Source organism: Styela clava, chromosome 5 (genome assembly GCF_964204865.1).
Source record: "Styela clava chromosome 5, kaStyClav1.hap1.2, whole genome shotgun sequence".
NCBI classification, from domain to species: Eukaryota; Metazoa; Chordata; class Ascidiacea; order Stolidobranchia; family Styelidae; genus Styela; species Styela clava.
The window spans coordinates 5,730,958-5,747,774 of record NC_135254.1 but is presented as its reverse complement, the minus strand read 5'-3'; the positions used below and the strand labels follow the sequence as shown (position 1 = coordinate 5,747,774).

The window sequence follows — 16,817 nt, the reverse complement described above, 5'->3', positions numbered from 1 at the left end:
CCCAATCAATTATATTCAGACTGGACATTGCAGGCTCTCCCACCATCTTTTTAAAATAGGCTGTCACCCAGATGGCGAATGCGATACTTGCTCTGTACAAGAAACTGTAGCCCATTTTTTACTATTTTGTCCAAAGTATATTAATGAAAGAAATATTTTGATAAATAATGCACATAGTTTAAATCAGGGGTCACCAACGCGTTGCCCGCGGGCACCAAGTCGCCCGTGAAGACCATATGAGTCGCCCGCAGGTCTGTTTCAAACTAAGCTTAATAACGGCGCTTAAGAGTAAGCTACATCAAATAAATTTTGTCCTGCTATTCTTGTGTAAATCACACTTATATGGGAATCAGGAATGGCACTATATTAAATATTGTAGCCATCAACCTGATTTTTATTTGATCTCAGTAGTGTGACGGGTCAATTAACACTCTTGCAATTATGACATCACACTGATATCATTTACCACGAACCCGCGCTTTTTCTTGTCCGTTGGTTTTTGGAGCAGCAATAATATAATTCTTGATTTCAAAGAAAAATGGCAGAAAAACCCACCATTTTCTCGATGAATGGGGGTGGATATATTTTTACCACCATGAAAACAGCCTGCGCGTGTCTCATTTGTGGGGCGATTGTAGCGACGGCAAAGCGAAAATATATTCACGGCTTGTCACGCAATCTACCGCGCTAACTATCCACTGGTCAGCGCAGTACGGGCAGAAAAAGCTCGCAATTCAAATCATACAGCAATTCTATTTTACGAGACCATTGTTTCGTTCAACCTATCTTTGTGAATCAACATTTTTAACATAAACTCCGGATAGGATGGGATTTACATATTTATCCCGGGGGAGAAGATAGCCGATAAGACGGCTTAACCATATGGCGAGCCCAAGCCTCTCGTCCGGTTACCATTTCATGTCGGGTATGGGATTAGTTATTTATTTATTTTCGTAAGCATGGACTTGATGGCGAAGGAAGCCATCCCAACGGTGGCAAGGGGTCCAGCAATCCTCTCGCACATAACTATCCTCGCATGGGATTCTAACCTGCAAACCTAACGCTTAGCACACTAATGATGGCCACACAGCCGCGACTTTTTAGAAATATACATTGAATTGGTAGCCCGCGGCTTAATCTGTACCCAGAAAGTAGCCCTCGGCCTCGAAAAGGTTGGTGACCCCTGGTTTAAATATTCCATTTCGAATTAAATACGTACTGTCTGATCCAAAAGTTATTCCTTATGTAATTAGGTTTGTTTATTCAACCCGCAGTTTAATATAGACATATGTTATATACGTATATAATTTTCCGTGTGGCTTATATTTTACATTAATTCCGTATCGTAGGGAATTTTGAACTGCAATTTATTTTGAAGTAGCGTGTTACTTACACTATGGTGTACGGCTTTTGTGGACCTGTTTTTTGTCAGAAAATTATTTTCAGTCTGGCGCACATAATCCTGGTAATTAAAAGCGCCATAACTTTTAATAATAATAATAATAAAAACGCACGCAACGCCAAACGGATCTAAGACTGATTAAAATGCAGAGGGAAATTAAAAAAATGAATGAAATAATCACAACAATGGCCCTCAATCCAGAGAAGGCGAGCATAGACGTCTTGACAGCCAAAGGTTTGTGAAATATAGCATCAGTATCAGAATTTAGAGTAGGATTTGCATATTTATCCCTTGCGGTGGAAGTCGAGCTATCATATAGCGAACCACGGTCTCTCGTCCGGTTACCAGATTGAGATATTTTATTTTAATCATGCAAGAAAAAGTGTATACCGGAATTAGAGAAAAAATCGAAATATACACATAAGGAATAACGTCAGGGTTTCATTGCAATCGATAAGGGGTCACGAAGGACTGTAACAGTCTTCGGGTCAGCGACCAATCCGTATTGGACATTGAACCAGGTATTTGTTTCAGATGCATATTGATTTAGAGTGGATTTCCTTAATTAAACTAAACATTTTGAAAGTAAATCTTGAAATTTTTGTTATTGAATATAGTATAAGTTAAATCAGAATTGAACCGAAGGCATACAATAAAAAATTTATTTGTCAATGATTTACTGCTTCCCAGAGTCTTGTCTAACATAATTCCCGCAAAACTCGTAGCCAATGGTCTGTAAAAGTAGGCATTTAGTTTTAATTAGACGTCAGATATTTGGTGTTTTCCTTTCTTTCTTTTACCAATAAAATCTGTGTATTTTTTTTTATATAATAGCATTTACAAGAAACATCTCATAATGCATTGTTTTTGGAACTCCACAGAAGTATGTGCACCAAGATGGCGCACAACCTGATTGTAGCATGTGTACCAGGTTAGGATTCAGGTTGTGCGCCATCTTGGTGCACATACTTCTGGAGCTCCTTATTTTTTTAAAATTTAGCCTCATACCTCATATTTATACAATTGTGATACCGGGAATTGGAACTATTTCGCCTGGAATAAAGTTAACATTTATTCTCTACAATCCCTTTTGACCCCTTTTGACTTTTTTAATCCTTCAACGCATCATTTCAACAAAAACAAAATAAATCAGATGTGACTGGGGAGTTCGTAAATTATTTTGCTACACCTGAATCCTGCTTAGCCTTTATCTGAAGTTTCAAAAAACCTTTAATTTCATAAAAATTCATGTATTGTTTTATTAGTTATATATAATAATTAAAAATTAGTCTCAACTTCGCGGGTTATCATTTATATATGTATTGCATATATTGCGTGTCTCATGGTTTGACAATGAAACATACTCTCTGTTTCAATTTAGTATGGTGGAAAAATAAACTACTAATTACTGATTATACCGTGCTGCACGGGGCGGTAATATATATCTGAGGAACTTCGACCTTGGTATGACGAAATGTTAGAGAACTAGATTTTTTGGAGCGTGCAGCAAGACTCTTAAATCACTTAAGAGTCTTCACTCTCGCTACATCAGTTGCATTATATGCATACGGACCCACCGGGTGTCGCTAGTCGATAACCAGCTTTGGTTCCTCGCGGCTTCCCTTCCTTAGTTGAAATGGGTGATTATCTTTTTTTTCCCGTATTTTATGCAAAACTGCCTTTTTCACTGGTTTGAAAAAATAAACTTGACTTTTCACCGATGCAAAGGCATAGAAGAAGGATAAATGATTTGTCCCACCGAAACCCAATTAATATAAAATTATTTATTGCCTTCTTAATTTTCAGGTCATTGCAAATTTGAATACAATTCCAAATGCTTCCAAGCATTCGTGTACCCTTCCTACAACGTTAGTCTTGAACACGCTAAAGAACTTTGCAAAGCGGCCGGAGGAGCACAACTCGCCAACATTTATGATGTGGAACATTTCCGTCCAATGATGGCTTATCTACGGACAACATTTGGGCTTGAGTATAGATCATTTTGGACAGGAATTGGATATCAGGTCAGTAATTAGCTCTACTAATTAAGATTTTATCGGAATTTTACGGCCCTGGCGTATGTGTAGCCACTTTATTTCTTGGAACACCAAAATAACCTAATACATGTGAAAATATTGAAAAACAAATTAAATAATACTAATAAAATATAATAACTTTCGAAATTCGATTTCACGGAATTCATAATTGTAATTTCAGTATTAATTTTTCACTATTTTTACAGGAATTAAGTTATTGTGATGTTTCAAAAACTAAAGTGGCTGCATATGTGCCTACATATCTTGGCATGGTACTTCATAGATTGGTTGATAGAATGAATAAGGGCAGTAAGAGATTTTACCAACTTGCAATTAATTATTGAAATTTCACGACTCCGACATAACAAAATTTATCACGAAAGCCCTTTAGAATTCGAGGTCATACTCAACGAACGATCACCGTATTTCCCGGCGAATAATTCTACCCGGTCAATAAGACGAGGCCCGTTTTTAAGCATAAAAAAAGGGTTTTGCATATAACCTGCCAATAAGTCGGGGTAGTAAAATCGCATCAACATCGGAATCTTAAATTACCATGCAATGCCTTTTAAGCGTTCGCCGCGTTTGCGCATTGGTTAAAATAGCCTATATTGGCGTTTACTTGTAGCTTAATATTCAATCCATAATAACTACGGGAATTCAAACTGTCTTTAAATTTTAATCTAATTGTGTTCAACTCTCGATTGCGTCCACAATAGACGAACATTACCTAATACATAATGAGGCGACACCAAAACATAAAATTATCATACTCGCCCAATAAAACGACCCCCCCAAAATCAGGCCAAAAATTTGGGTCTAGAAAAGCGACTGATACGCCGGGAAATACGGTAGTTGGCGCCCTCCGGCTGCCTTTTCTAAACCATATTTTGAACATTTGTTTCTTTAATGAACGCCATATAATATCGGGCTAATAACACCGTTATATTATAAAGCAATGACGGAACGTGGCCGAGGCTGTTAAATGTACCCATTGTGTCGATATCGATCCGGACTGGGCAAATACCGACTGGAACCCCAGGAAAGATATATCCTGAACCGGGAAGAATCTGGCCTTCAAATAACATGAACCTTCATTCATATTTTACCAGATTATGACAGTTTATGTGTCTAGCAGGGGTGGGCGAGATTTTTGAACCAGGAACCAAAAATTTTGTCCACCTAATCTAGCGCGCCATGTAAGTGTGACGTAAAATTTTTTATTTCATGAACAATATTTACAGTGTTGCAGAGCAAAAGTGGAAAACAATGAGCCCCGTGCCGAAACTAAATTTAACCGCAGTCTCAACAAATTCCTTGAGCTATTTTTAGCTAAAACATCAAAATTTTGTTTCAGTTTAGTTGTGGCAGCATCAGGCGGGCCAGATAGAATTACCCAGCAGTTCGGATTTGTCCCGGATTGGCTGTAGTTTGCCCATGCCAGGTTTAGATATATATATTGCCATCGCAGTTCATAGAACCTCCCTCCACTCATACCATGGCTGCTTTTCAAGTAACTTGTTAACAAAAAAGCCGTAAAACGTCTTTTGAATTTAGTACGTTTTCAAAGTAATTTCAAATTATATTTTTTACAGAATTCGAACGGCGAAATTCATTCTACAACTGGGGAAACTATAACACTACCTGACGAGGTTTGGTATGATCGTTTTCCGTTCAATTCGAATTCTCACAATCAAATTACAATCGAAGCTAATAAGAATATACAATTATCAAGGACTCAAAAATTATTTTTACCGTGGTACAGTCCAGGGTGCATTCTGCGAAATTTGAAACCGGATTGAAAATTTTGCTCAGTGGGAACTTTTATCAAAAAAATGTTTTTACTAACAAATCAACACACCTTGGAGCTTTTGTACAAAGCCCGCGCCACTAATGCAAAATTTGAGGAAAAAACGCCACGTTTTAAAATAACCAATTATTTAATATTATACAGTTAGGCTTAGGAATGATTTGAAATTCTGAATTTCCAGCTCAATCTGCATTCTTATACCTAACTGGATAATTACCAGGCATGTCCATTGGGGACATATTTTTTTTTGTCCCATTCCCATCCCATAGGATTCACATTGGAATAAAATTCAATAATAATTGTTAATTTAGGTTTAGCGTCCACTCAATAGGACTACATGTACGAAGAAACATGCAAAACAACAAAATTTACAGACTTTGTCAATTTTATATTCATAACTGTTATACATGTGTCCATCAGTCCATTCACGAAGTCTATTTTTAATGCTGAATATATTTTGCTCCTCATAACTAACGTGAGAGCAATGCTCAAATATATGGACACGAAATCTATAACATAATGTTTTACCATCATTTTCCGAAAATCATACGGTTTTCGTGTCCCATGGGAAATACAACTATGTGCTGTCCCATCCCATTCCCATGGATAATCCTGTTTTTAAGCGTTTTCTTTGGTGGGGGATTTGTACAAAAGATCCGCATATATTCTTAAAGGTGGGTTATCACGGAACATTTTTTTGGTTGAATTTTATTCTACAAATTTTTTTAGAATTTTCAACGCTTTCCGTTTACATAAAATCGACTTAATTTTCGAGATTCGAATTTTTAAAAACCGCATCAGCAAAAATCGACTCAAGTTCGGACGCGGCCTCTGATGACGTAGTAGTGAGAACTCATTCCAGATTTTGTAGTCACGTCGTATGTACCGCGATTTCTATATTTAATTCCATTTCTTTTTCGCGAAGTTTGATTTATAGTTGAACAGTATTGCGGTATAGAACAGAAATGTACAGCTGTGGGATTCCCATGTAGTCAGGCGCCCAAGAGATGATGCTGTATGTTACAAACGCATCGCTGGTAGAGTACGGTAGGCTTTCATTTTCATAATTCAAATTGTTTCATGTGATATTTATCTAAGACACAGTTTTTCAAATTGTTATTTATAGCAACTTCGTACAAGTTCACATTAATGGTTTTTAATCATAAAATCAAATACGTATAAACAATTTGAAATTGAAACAAAGATGAGTGGCAGCGAATATGAGAGCAGTAATGAGGAGGATGAGATGTATATTGCAGGTGGTGTGTGTGTGTGTGTGGGGGGGGGGTTCATGTACGAACCTGAATATACTGCTGAAGAGCTTACTGCACTGGAAGTCAGTAGCACTGAAAAAGAGCTGCATCATGAACGTCTGGGCAATACAGATTGGTACGTTGATAATTACAGTAGGCTACCGTACTACAATAAGTGTTGGTAGTCTTCTACTACAGTAGTAATGGTTTGATAAAAAGTCTTACATCCAGAATCAGTTAAACATAACTTGAATAATCATATTCCAATAAAGCAGTATTTCATTTTATCCATACAATTCTAGCGCACTTGTTTTTGCAGGTGTTTTTGTTCACACTGCTCTGAACAATCCAATCCAGCATCATGCATTTGTTGTCACGAAGCCCCAGCAGTCAAAAGAGTTTCGGAACGTTTGGCTACGCAGCATGGAATTGAGGTTCAATGCATTGTTGATCATCCTGGATTTGAACCAATATGCCTTAATGTTTTTGTTCTTGAAGCCACTTACCAAAGATCTGGGGCAAAATCAGTGCAGCTCCAAATGAGTAAGTTTATGTTACGTTTAAACATGTTTATCTGTCATTTCTTTCGATCTTATTGGTTGTATTTTTTCAGGCGTAACCGTTACACTTCCTACCGATCATTCGTGGAGTGGTGTTGGGGCAGGGTAGGAAGATAAGAGAACATTTTGAATCCCCCTCATACACAGGATTTCAACCACCTTCACCTTAGAAATATTTTTCTCAGCGAACTGCATGAAAAAGGGCCCTTTTTAGGGCCAACCCAATATTTATAACAAGAGGCGTTGAAACAATGGAGATTTCAGAGAAAAAAATTTATTGGCACAAAATAATTACCAGAAAATCAGAAGATGAAACAAATGATGAAAAATAAACCAAGAAGGGCGAACGGACAAATTGCATTTGATGAACTATGGGCTGTGGAGCCGAGGTTGACATGTTTTTTTGACCTTTGGATACGAATTTTAAACTTAAATGGCCTAATTTGCATAGATTAGTCTCTCTTTTCATTTTAACTTCTTAATAGTGATAGCAATTTACATTTGAATTTTCTAAAACTACAAAAGCTTGCATAAGGCAAATTTGATTTCCTGAAAAGTTAGAGCCGAAATTGCTTGCGTGAATTTTTTTCGGCTCCACAGCCCTAGTTGTCAATACTTAACTATTAAAACGGCTTTGAAGCTCCTGTTTTGCGAGCTGCTTATCTGGCCTCTCACACCTGGAAGACAAGGTTGGTGGTGGTGATGATATCAGTGACAGATCACCCTGGCTTGTGGTTGAACTGCCATCAACCTCTGAAATAACTTTCTGAAGCAAGACTTTCACATATGCTGTGAAAAAGATAAGTGAATCACTTATACTTCTGTTTTTCAAGTCGAACGTTTTATATTTTACGGACTCACCATAACACGGCTCAAAGCGTACTCTTCGAACAGTGTGCTGTCCCATTTTCCCCCTAGGATACAGGACCTCATATTGCAGGCACCCATCCTTTGTTTTTGCCTGAGGTCTTCCACTATTAGCATTGTGGTGTAGAACCGCTAATAACATTCTAGAATAAACATACCCACCGTTAAAACTCGTTATTCTGTTTCAGATATTGGAATATTTATGGAACTCACCTGCAGAAAATTCCTTTGTAACCATACGACAGCATCTTGGGAGCAAAATGGTTCAATAGGGAGTGGAACCCTTCCAATCCAGATGTCTGATCTAATGGTGAGAGCTTTCGGATGTCTTTTTTGAACCTAAAGTTATCAAAAAGACTCTCCAATTCATCATACGCTCTCTGTCCTATTAAAAAAGTGATATATAAGACAAACCGCAATCACCAAAAACTTTACAGTATTTTTACTGGATCGTGATCCATTAAAACTCTTATATTATTTACTACCTGGAAGAATCCATTTCTTCCTTTTTTCCTCCTCATCACCTAAAGGTGCATGTTGACATTCCATGTATAGGTTCCCATGTCCTGTGTGAACATTTCGGATGTGACGAAGTAGGCTCATGACTTTCTGCTCAACCATGTCACCATCGCCCCCCGAGCTACCCGCCGACCAGTACAAATGGTTAATAATACTCCGCCTCCACTCTTGCAGTATGCCACAATCAGTAAGTTTAGCCTTTGAGTCAATCTTTTTACCAAGACCTACAAAAATTTGAAATGCAATATATAAGATTTTTGAAACATTAATTTTATGCCAACTGAGTCCAGAAATTTAAAATATGGCACTGATGAAATAAAAAAAAATAACCTTTGGCAATGTGCCAAATGTCAAAAAAATGCTTCGTCCCAGATTCTCACAAACCCATTTCGTCACAGATGGGTGTCTATCTGTTATCAGTTCGCCAATTCTTATTCCCTCTTCTAAAAGTGCATCTATACCTCTCTTTAAACCCTCCAACTCCATATGGTTACTGCTCGTAACTTCATTTTTCTAATAACGAATAGTAAACATTGATATGAAAACAGAAATTATGTTGATTTTGGATATACACTACAACTTACCTGATGAGTTTCATATCAATTATTTCATTTGTTTTTAGGTCCATGATAGTGTAGCATCCAAATTTGGCAGAATGACCTCGGCTATCAGCCCTGCCATCACCACCTATAGTCAATGGCATGCCTCTCCTCTCCGCCAGCAATGCCGCTCTTTGTTCAACCCAGGATGCAACAATCACCGGCTGCAAGTATTTATCCTGGTGTCGTTGATATGTACTGAATAGGAAATGTCAAATACTATAATGTTATGGACAGCAATAAATTAATTTGTCTAATTCAATATTTCACTGATAAATATTCCATTTTTGTTATGAATATGAAAAATACATATTACCTAACAAATTGTTTGTAATAAAAATGTACCTGTATGCGATGGTTCTTATGCCTGAGTTACAAAGCGATCGTAATACTTTTTTGGGACAAACTCCTCCAAACAAAATGGAAGCAGACAAGAGGATGTTTCCCTCTGATATACCACCAATGGAATCCTGGCTTTCCCAATGCCGATTATACCCACACTGGCAACAAATGGCTTGGATTACCACCATGGTTCCAACCACCCTTTCTACATCGACGGCACAAATTCCTGAGCACTTTTCACAACTAGCAAAGAGTTGCAAAAGCTTATGTCGGCTAACGATGTATTTTTCCTTTACAGTTTCGTACGACTCTCCTTCTCTAGAAATTAATTAAAAGTTAAATGAAAATGTCTATAAAATTTGCCTCCAAGGATTGATACTTACGCACTGCATGACTCATCTGAAACACTAATCAAGTCAGAGCTACTGTCTGTACTTGAGTCGTCATCCATTTCAGAAATCGAGTCGGAGTCGACAACCATGTTTTGCTCCTGTGATTTGAACAGCTGCAATGGAAGTGCAGCTATCAAATCACATTGCAAGCCGACTGATCTTAATTGGATGCTGGATTGGCATGCTGCAACAGATATTTAATAATTAGAAAGAAGCATCTCCACAATAATATATAACCTGAATATATGTCTAGTTCTGAACCTTTACTGTAATTTCCACGTCTCTGTAAAGTCTGAGTTTGCTTAGACTGCTGTGTAACTGTCTGAAATGGCAACAGTTTAACAATTTATCTCTAAACTGTTTGACAAAATAAACTGCAATGAATGCTTTTGACTGACCATAATCTTATACCGCTCAACTGTTTTATTGCACACAGTATCTTATGGATCATAATTTTGTTAAATTGGTGTTTGCTGAAAAAAAATTTAGAGGAATAACAATAGCCTGATCTTATATTAGTTTTCTAACCTTCTGTCAGCTGCCTAAATGACAGAAAATAATACTGTACCTGTGATGACGAAGCTTCATCATGTGAAAAGCCACTGGCGATCTGAAAAAAAAAACTGATAAATATGAATATATAAAAACTTGACCTGTCATTGAATAATTTCTTTCTACAAACCACCAATCCCTCCCTTTTCTGCACCACATATCTTTATTTTTTCTTTTCTAAATCACTGCCTCTTTTAATGGAAGGCACTGCAACTTCACTTAAAACTCTCTGGCTGCCCTCATCACAATATTTCATTCTCTCAACATAACTTTCAGGACTGAAATGATCACTGCAGATTAGTGGTCTTTTGTGTGTTTGAAACGAGAAATCAGACCGGGTTAGTTTTACAAATTTAACCCACAATTTTTTTCTTGCTTGATTTTTCGGAAAAATATGCAATGACACTCCATCTCTATGAGTGTTGGAGCAACCTCCAATTACACAACGGCTAGGCATTACTGATGCACGGTCAATACCGGTATATAACTTTGATTTACTATACTGCTGCTAGGTTTGTTGGTCAGTTGGCAGGTTGGTGTAACAGTGTTCAGGTGTTAGGTATGGTGCACTGGCAATGTAATAAAAAAATATTGGATTATAGATTTAGAAGAGAAAACAGAACCCGATAAAGAGTGTAAAACTTAAATAATTCATATATAAAGAATACCTAAAATATTAGAATATGCTGTCAATGCCGTACCGCAGGTACCGTACCCTAATACTGTAGGCCCTACCGGTAATAGTTCAGCAGAAATACCAAGTACGGTACCGGTACACGGTAGTCTAATTGACCGCAGTTCGCTGAGTTCACAGTCATTGCCAACACTGCATTGAAATTATTTTAAAATACTGGTATATGTTAAAACATACTGCACCGTTTTAAACTGCAATGCCCAATAGAACCGACACACCATCCAAAATAAAATTGCGAAGTACCAAAAATGCCTTTAACCTAATGCAAAACTCCGTTGACGAGTTCTCACTGCTACGTCATCACGGGGCCATACTAATTAGCGTTCGATTCCTGACGGGTCGACTTTTAAAAATTAAGTCGATTTTATGTAAACGGAAAGCGTCAAAAATTCTAAAAAAATTTGTACAATAAAATTAAACCAGAAAAATGCTCCGTGATAACCCAACTTTAACACTCCTACTATATAATTTTAAACTAACAAAATGTATTAACATGAATGTCATGGTGACTTTAACCTGCATCCCAATGGTACGAATTATTTGTCCATTTACATAGTAGTAGTAAATAGTACCGTCTACGTGAGTCGAGCAATCATTGCTAAGCTCAGAGAAAATTCGTCACCCCTTGTCCTGTTACAAGGATGTCGGACCTTTTTAATTAATCAGGCGTATGTTATATTTTTATCACGAGCGGAATGCTGTGAGCCATCGCTAATAATTAATTAAATAGCATCTTTTTTGCAAATCTCACGATGCTTGGTTGGTTTGAGCCGTGTACGTGCAGCACCTAAACCAGGGCTGTGGCGATTTCTTCGATCTTTTGTACAAAGCCCCACTACTAATGCAAAAATGTGACATTTGAAAAAAACACAACCTCCGCGTTTTTAAATAACAAAATTAGTGATTCACCTATTATATAATTGTTATAGTTCTCCGTGTTGTTAGAAACTACAATTGTTATTATGGAGGCGCCTTACTTCCCAAACATTCACACCAACAATCAGTTCACATATAAGTATAAGTATTGGCATTTACTCTTAAACACGGCACAGCATCAAACACATGTTGTACGGTACCTCTAGAACGGCGAAACGTAGATCAGTCGTAAATATTAATGTGCCACTTTGTAAACAAAGAAAATAGGGCAAGCACGATTACGATAAAATAGAGGAATCTTGGTGACAAAAGAATGGGATTTTCCAAAGTTAGGATTTTGCTTTGAAATTATTATCGAGGTTCGAAAGCACTTACATTTGCGGAAGCACTTTTTCCGTTATGAAGAGTTTGAAATCTTACATCAAATGTAGATATGGAAAGATTTTTGCAGATTTTAGTAAGTTTTTTCGTGGTTTTTGCATGTTTAAGTTTGATAAATGACAAATACTAATCAGTGTGTTTGCGCGATAAAAGTGTTTGTTTTGTATTGCACCACTGTTTACCTATTATCGTGGCCGCGAACAATGCAAAAATAATTTTGTGGCCCCCGGAGCCGATAGGGTTGCCAACTTTGTGTTAAACCATTCCGGGACACCTTAATGTCTAGAAACTTGAAAATTAGAAGAAACAACGACTTGATAACATAAGAAAGACGATCGGATTCGCCCATGAGGCTCGTTTCAATCAGCGATGCCATGTTGGCAGGCGAACAGTGGCAGATGATGCGAGGATTTGTGTGTATGTTTATTCGTATCGCAAAAGCAATTTGAAGACGGGATGTACGCACAGGACCATACTGGCCTAAAACACACGGATGTGCGGCATGCCTGCGCTTGATATAAAACGGAACATTAGAAAACGCCCGCAGGACATAACATAATAATTCGTCTGTATTATTGAGCGGTTATCATTTATTATGCTTGGTTGGAGCTTTGTTAAACAACAATTGACATTTACTCTCAAACAGGGCACAGCATCGAACACACGTGTTACGGTACCTCTAGAACAGCGAAACGTAGACCAGTCGTAAATATTAATGCGCCACTGGTAAACAAAGAAAATAGGGCAAGCACGATTACGATAAAATAGAGCACAGCATCAGATTCACGTGTTACCTCTAGAACAGCGAAACGTAAACCAGTCGTAAATATTAATGCGCCACTTTTGTGAACAATGAAAATGGGGCAAGCACGATTACGATAAAATAGAGCACAGCATCAGATTCACGTGTTACCTCCAGAACAGCGGAACGCAGACCAGCCGTAAATATTCATGCGCCACGCCGTAAACAATGAAAACAGGGCAAGCACGAATAGAAATTAGAGCACAACAGTACTATGTTATACCTATTGTATGGGAACAATGCCACAGTTGGGGCAGAGGATTTGGTTGGGTTTTAATGCTCTATCGGTAGTATAGTAAAACAATATCGCATTATGCTGCAGTAAAACCTGGTTTATTTCACATTATAGTGTGATTGAGTGCAAATTTGATTATCACAAATCATAATGAAAACCAGCCCCAGGGCAAATGCGTCATCAGTATATGGCTCTACTGGGCAGGCATGTGAAGAAGACTTCACCTCAGATGAAATCGCGCAATGCACAGTTAATGTATAGAGCAGGGTAGTCCAAATCAGGCTCGCAGTTCACATGTGGCCCCCAGCTTTATTTTTTGTAGCCCGCATTCGCATTCGGAGAGTAATCAAAATATCGCATTTGATATTGTTTCGTCATAAAATGAACCAGAAAATCTTTCGATGCAATGTTACACCACTAATGTCACTGAATTGACTAGTTTTATGGATAGTCCAGCTGAGGTAACTACACTAGGCAAGTTGAATGATGGGCTTGGCAAGTGAATTTGTATACATGAGTTTGAAAAGAAAGCTGACGAATTCAAACAGATTTGTAACCAAATGTGGGCGAAAAGTTGTCTTGGTGACAAAAGAATATCTTTTTCCAAGGTTTGATTTTGCTTTGAAAATATTATCGATGTTCGAAAGCACTCACATTTGCGGAAACACTTTTTTAGTTATGAAGTGTTTGAAATCTTGCACCAAATGTAGATCTGGAAGGATTTTTGCAGGTTTTAGTAAGTTTTTTTCGTGGTTCTAGCATGTTTCAGTTTGATAACTGACAAATAGCCTACTAATCAGTGTGTTTGTGCGATAAAAATGTTCGTTTTATATTACACTGTTTACCCATTATTATCGGCCCGCGAACAATGCAAAAGTAATTTTGTGGCCCCCGGAGCCGATAAACCTTTGACCAACCTGTATAGGGTATTACTACTATAAAATAACATGGCATACATAATACCGTGTTTCATTGACATAAAGACCTACACTGAGAATGGTACCTAGTCCTGATTTTAAAAATGATTTGGGCGCGAGATTTTTTTGACCTAGTCGATAGCAAAAAAGCTCTCCTACACGTTTTAAATGATTTATCTAAAACGAGAGAGAAGAAAACGTGTTATTTATAAATAAATGAATATCGGTTTTTATATTCTCCCTATTTCGAAAAATCTCGTAATTCCTTACTTTGTAATTTTGTTTTTGACAAATGAAAATAAAATACATCTCCCGAAAATAAGCCCGATGATTCATTGATTGATTGATAGATCATTAATATTCTATTACAACTAGTTAAAGCACGCACGTGCGTACACACAATCGCGGAGACATGATAAGATCGGAGGAAAAACAAGAGAGCTGTGCTCAAATATATGGACACCTCACAAGGTGTCGCTATTCTTTATTCTGACACATAAAAATCTGAAATCCACAGAATTTTTTGAAATAAGTAAAAGTAATAGCCTTCTGGCAAAAACATCAATCTTCAACCACTGCGAATTTCAAAGCAATTGTTCCAGTATTCGAAGAGAAAAGCGATTTCATCATGACGAAAGAGAGGAAGAATAATACTAACAAAAACAACAACATAGTATTGAAACGATTGTTATGTACACTGACGTGTCCAAATAGCGAGACATAAATCGATTATGGTACTTGAAAAAAGAAAAAATACAAACAAATAAACTATAGAACGTATAAAGATTATGCCACACCATATTAATAATTTTATATTTCTCAAAATATATCGTCAAGCTGATTATAGTCGGAATCACCTAATGCCAATATAAACTGTCTCTCTCTCTCTCTCAATAATTTTTAGTGGCTCACTGGCATACTCTGGTGGCAACGGTATCAAAATTGGGTCTTATAAAAAGTTTCTGACAAATCGGCAGGGACAACACTAAAAGGCTGAAGGAAGAAACGGATGAAGTGGAGGGAAAACGGAAGTTGAAGTGTTCCCAAAGGTGAAAAATTAAAAAACACTAAAAGGCTGAACACTAAAAGGAAGAAGTGGATGAAATTTCTTCCGACGGGTAGTTAGGTGGCTGAAGTCACTAAAAAGCTGAACACTAAAAGGAAGAGGTGGATGAAATATTTTCCGACGAATAATGAGGTGGTTGAAGTCACTAAAAAGCTGAACACTAAAAGGAAGAAGTGGATGAAATTTTTTCCGACGAATAATAAGGTGATTGACGTCACTAAAAAGCTGAACACTAAAAGGAAGAAGTGGATGAAATTTTTTCCGACGAATAATGAGGTGGTCGAAGTCACTAAAAAGCTGAATACTAAAAGGAAGAAGTGGATGAAATTTCTTCCGACGAATAACGAGGTGGTTGAAGTCACTAAAAAGCTGAACACTAAAAGGAAGCAGTGGATGAAATTTCTTCCGACGAATAATGAGGTGGTTGAAGTCACTAAAAAGCTGAACACTAAAAGGAAGAAGTTGATGAAATTTCTTCCGACGAATAATGAGGTGGTTGAAGTCACTAAAAAGCTGAACAGTAAAAGGAAGAAGTTGATGAAATTTCTTCCGGCGAATAATGAGGTGGTTGAAGTCACTAAAAAGCTGAACACTAAAAGGAAGAAGTTGATGAAATTTCTTCTTGCGAATAATGAGGTGGTTGAAGTCACTAAAAAGCTGAACACTAAAAGGAAGCAGAGGATGAAATTTCTTCCGACGAATAATGAGGTGGTTGAAGTCACTAAAAAGCTGAACACTAAAAGGAAGAAGTTGATGATGAAATTTCTTCCGACGAATAATGAGGAGGTTGAAGTCACTAAAAAGCTGAACAGTAAAAGGAAGAAGTTGATGAAATTTCTTCCGGCGAATAATGAGGTGGTTGAAGTCACTAAAAAGCTGAACACTAAAAGGAAGAAATGGATGAAATTTCTTCCGACGGATAATGAGGTGGCGGAGGTCACTGAAAAGCTGAACACTAACAGAAAGAAGTGGATGGAATTTCTTCCGACGGGTGGTGAGGTGGCTGAAGTCACTAAAAATCTAAACACTATAAGGAAGAAGTACGTTAGGGTTAGATGATATTTTGTCTCATCAATTTTGAGGCGGTTGAAGTCACTAAAATACCGAACATTGGGAGAGTTAAATAGCCAAAACATATCCCGACGGAAGTGAGATTGGATGAAGACCCTGAAAGCGGACTGATGAGTAGGCATGCCCCTTTTAGATTTATGAATTGAATCGATTCAAATCGCAATTTTTTTCGAATCTGATTTACGCGATTCGAAAGAAAGAGAGCCATTTAGCGAAGAAAAACAAACACTCCAAATATCACCAATTGCCAGACGGGAATGTAAATGAATTTTTCGTTATTTACTTTTATTGATCTGCCTTCATTCATTTTCATGTTCAGCGCAACACACCCTGATCATCACTCGAGATGCTGACGTGCTGTGTGGGTAATTAATTTCCTCCAATCTGTCAGTTGAGTATTTCACTGAATGACCTAAGTTTCTATCACACGCAAATTTAAATGG

The 16,817-nt window shown here is 37.4% G+C and overlaps 2 protein-coding genes and 1 pseudogene across 3 annotated transcripts in view; 2 read left to right on the top strand and 1 right to left on the bottom strand.

Moving 5' to 3' along the window:
- Nucleotides 1-5,240, top strand: part of LOC120330489 (uncharacterized) — a 280,708-nt gene extending 275,468 nt beyond the window's left edge. Inside the window, exon 5 of the mRNA XM_078112688.1 lies at nt 5,034-5,240. Coding sequence (XP_077968814.1) covers nt 5,034-5,240 — 207 coding nt within the window. The remainder of the gene's footprint in view (nt 1-5,033) is intronic.
- A 1,212-nt stretch (nt 5,241-6,452) lies between these two features.
- On the top strand, nt 6,453-7,170 carry LOC120330332 (uncharacterized). Its single transcript, XM_078112687.1, has 3 exons — nt 6,453-6,637; nt 6,821-7,044; nt 7,115-7,170. The coding sequence occupies exons 1-3, from the start codon at nt 6,453-6,455 to the stop codon at nt 7,168-7,170; spliced, it is 465 nt and encodes a 154-aa protein (XP_077968813.1).
- Nucleotides 7,171-7,464: 294 nt separating this feature from the next.
- LOC120343880 (uncharacterized) lies at nt 7,465-11,007 on the bottom strand (annotated as a pseudogene). The gene is made up of 10 exons (XR_013475399.1): nt 10,499-11,007; nt 10,349-10,390; nt 10,018-10,102; nt 9,772-9,964; nt 9,392-9,715; nt 9,028-9,244; nt 8,778-8,960; nt 8,414-8,671; nt 8,142-8,313; nt 7,465-8,071 (listed from the first exon to the last, which is right to left on the bottom strand). The product of XR_013475399.1 is annotated as an uncharacterized LOC120343880 (transcript).
- Nucleotides 11,008-16,817: the final 5,810 nt, after the last annotated feature.

What these genes read in the sequence shown, in the direction of transcription:
- LOC120330332 (XM_078112687.1), top strand. Translation starts at nt 6,453, where the DNA reads ATGAGTGGCAGCGAATATGAGAGCAGTAATGAGGAGGATGAGATGTAT. An exon ending in CGTCTGGGCAATACAGATTG is followed by an intron (nt 6,638 to 6,820) that starts GTACGTTGATAA and finishes TTGTTTTTGCAG; the next exon opens with GTGTTTTTGTTCACACTGCT. An exon ending in ATCAGTGCAGCTCCAAATGA is followed by an intron (nt 7,045 to 7,114) that starts GTAAGTTTATGT and finishes GTATTTTTTCAG; the next exon opens with GCGTAACCGTTACACTTCCT.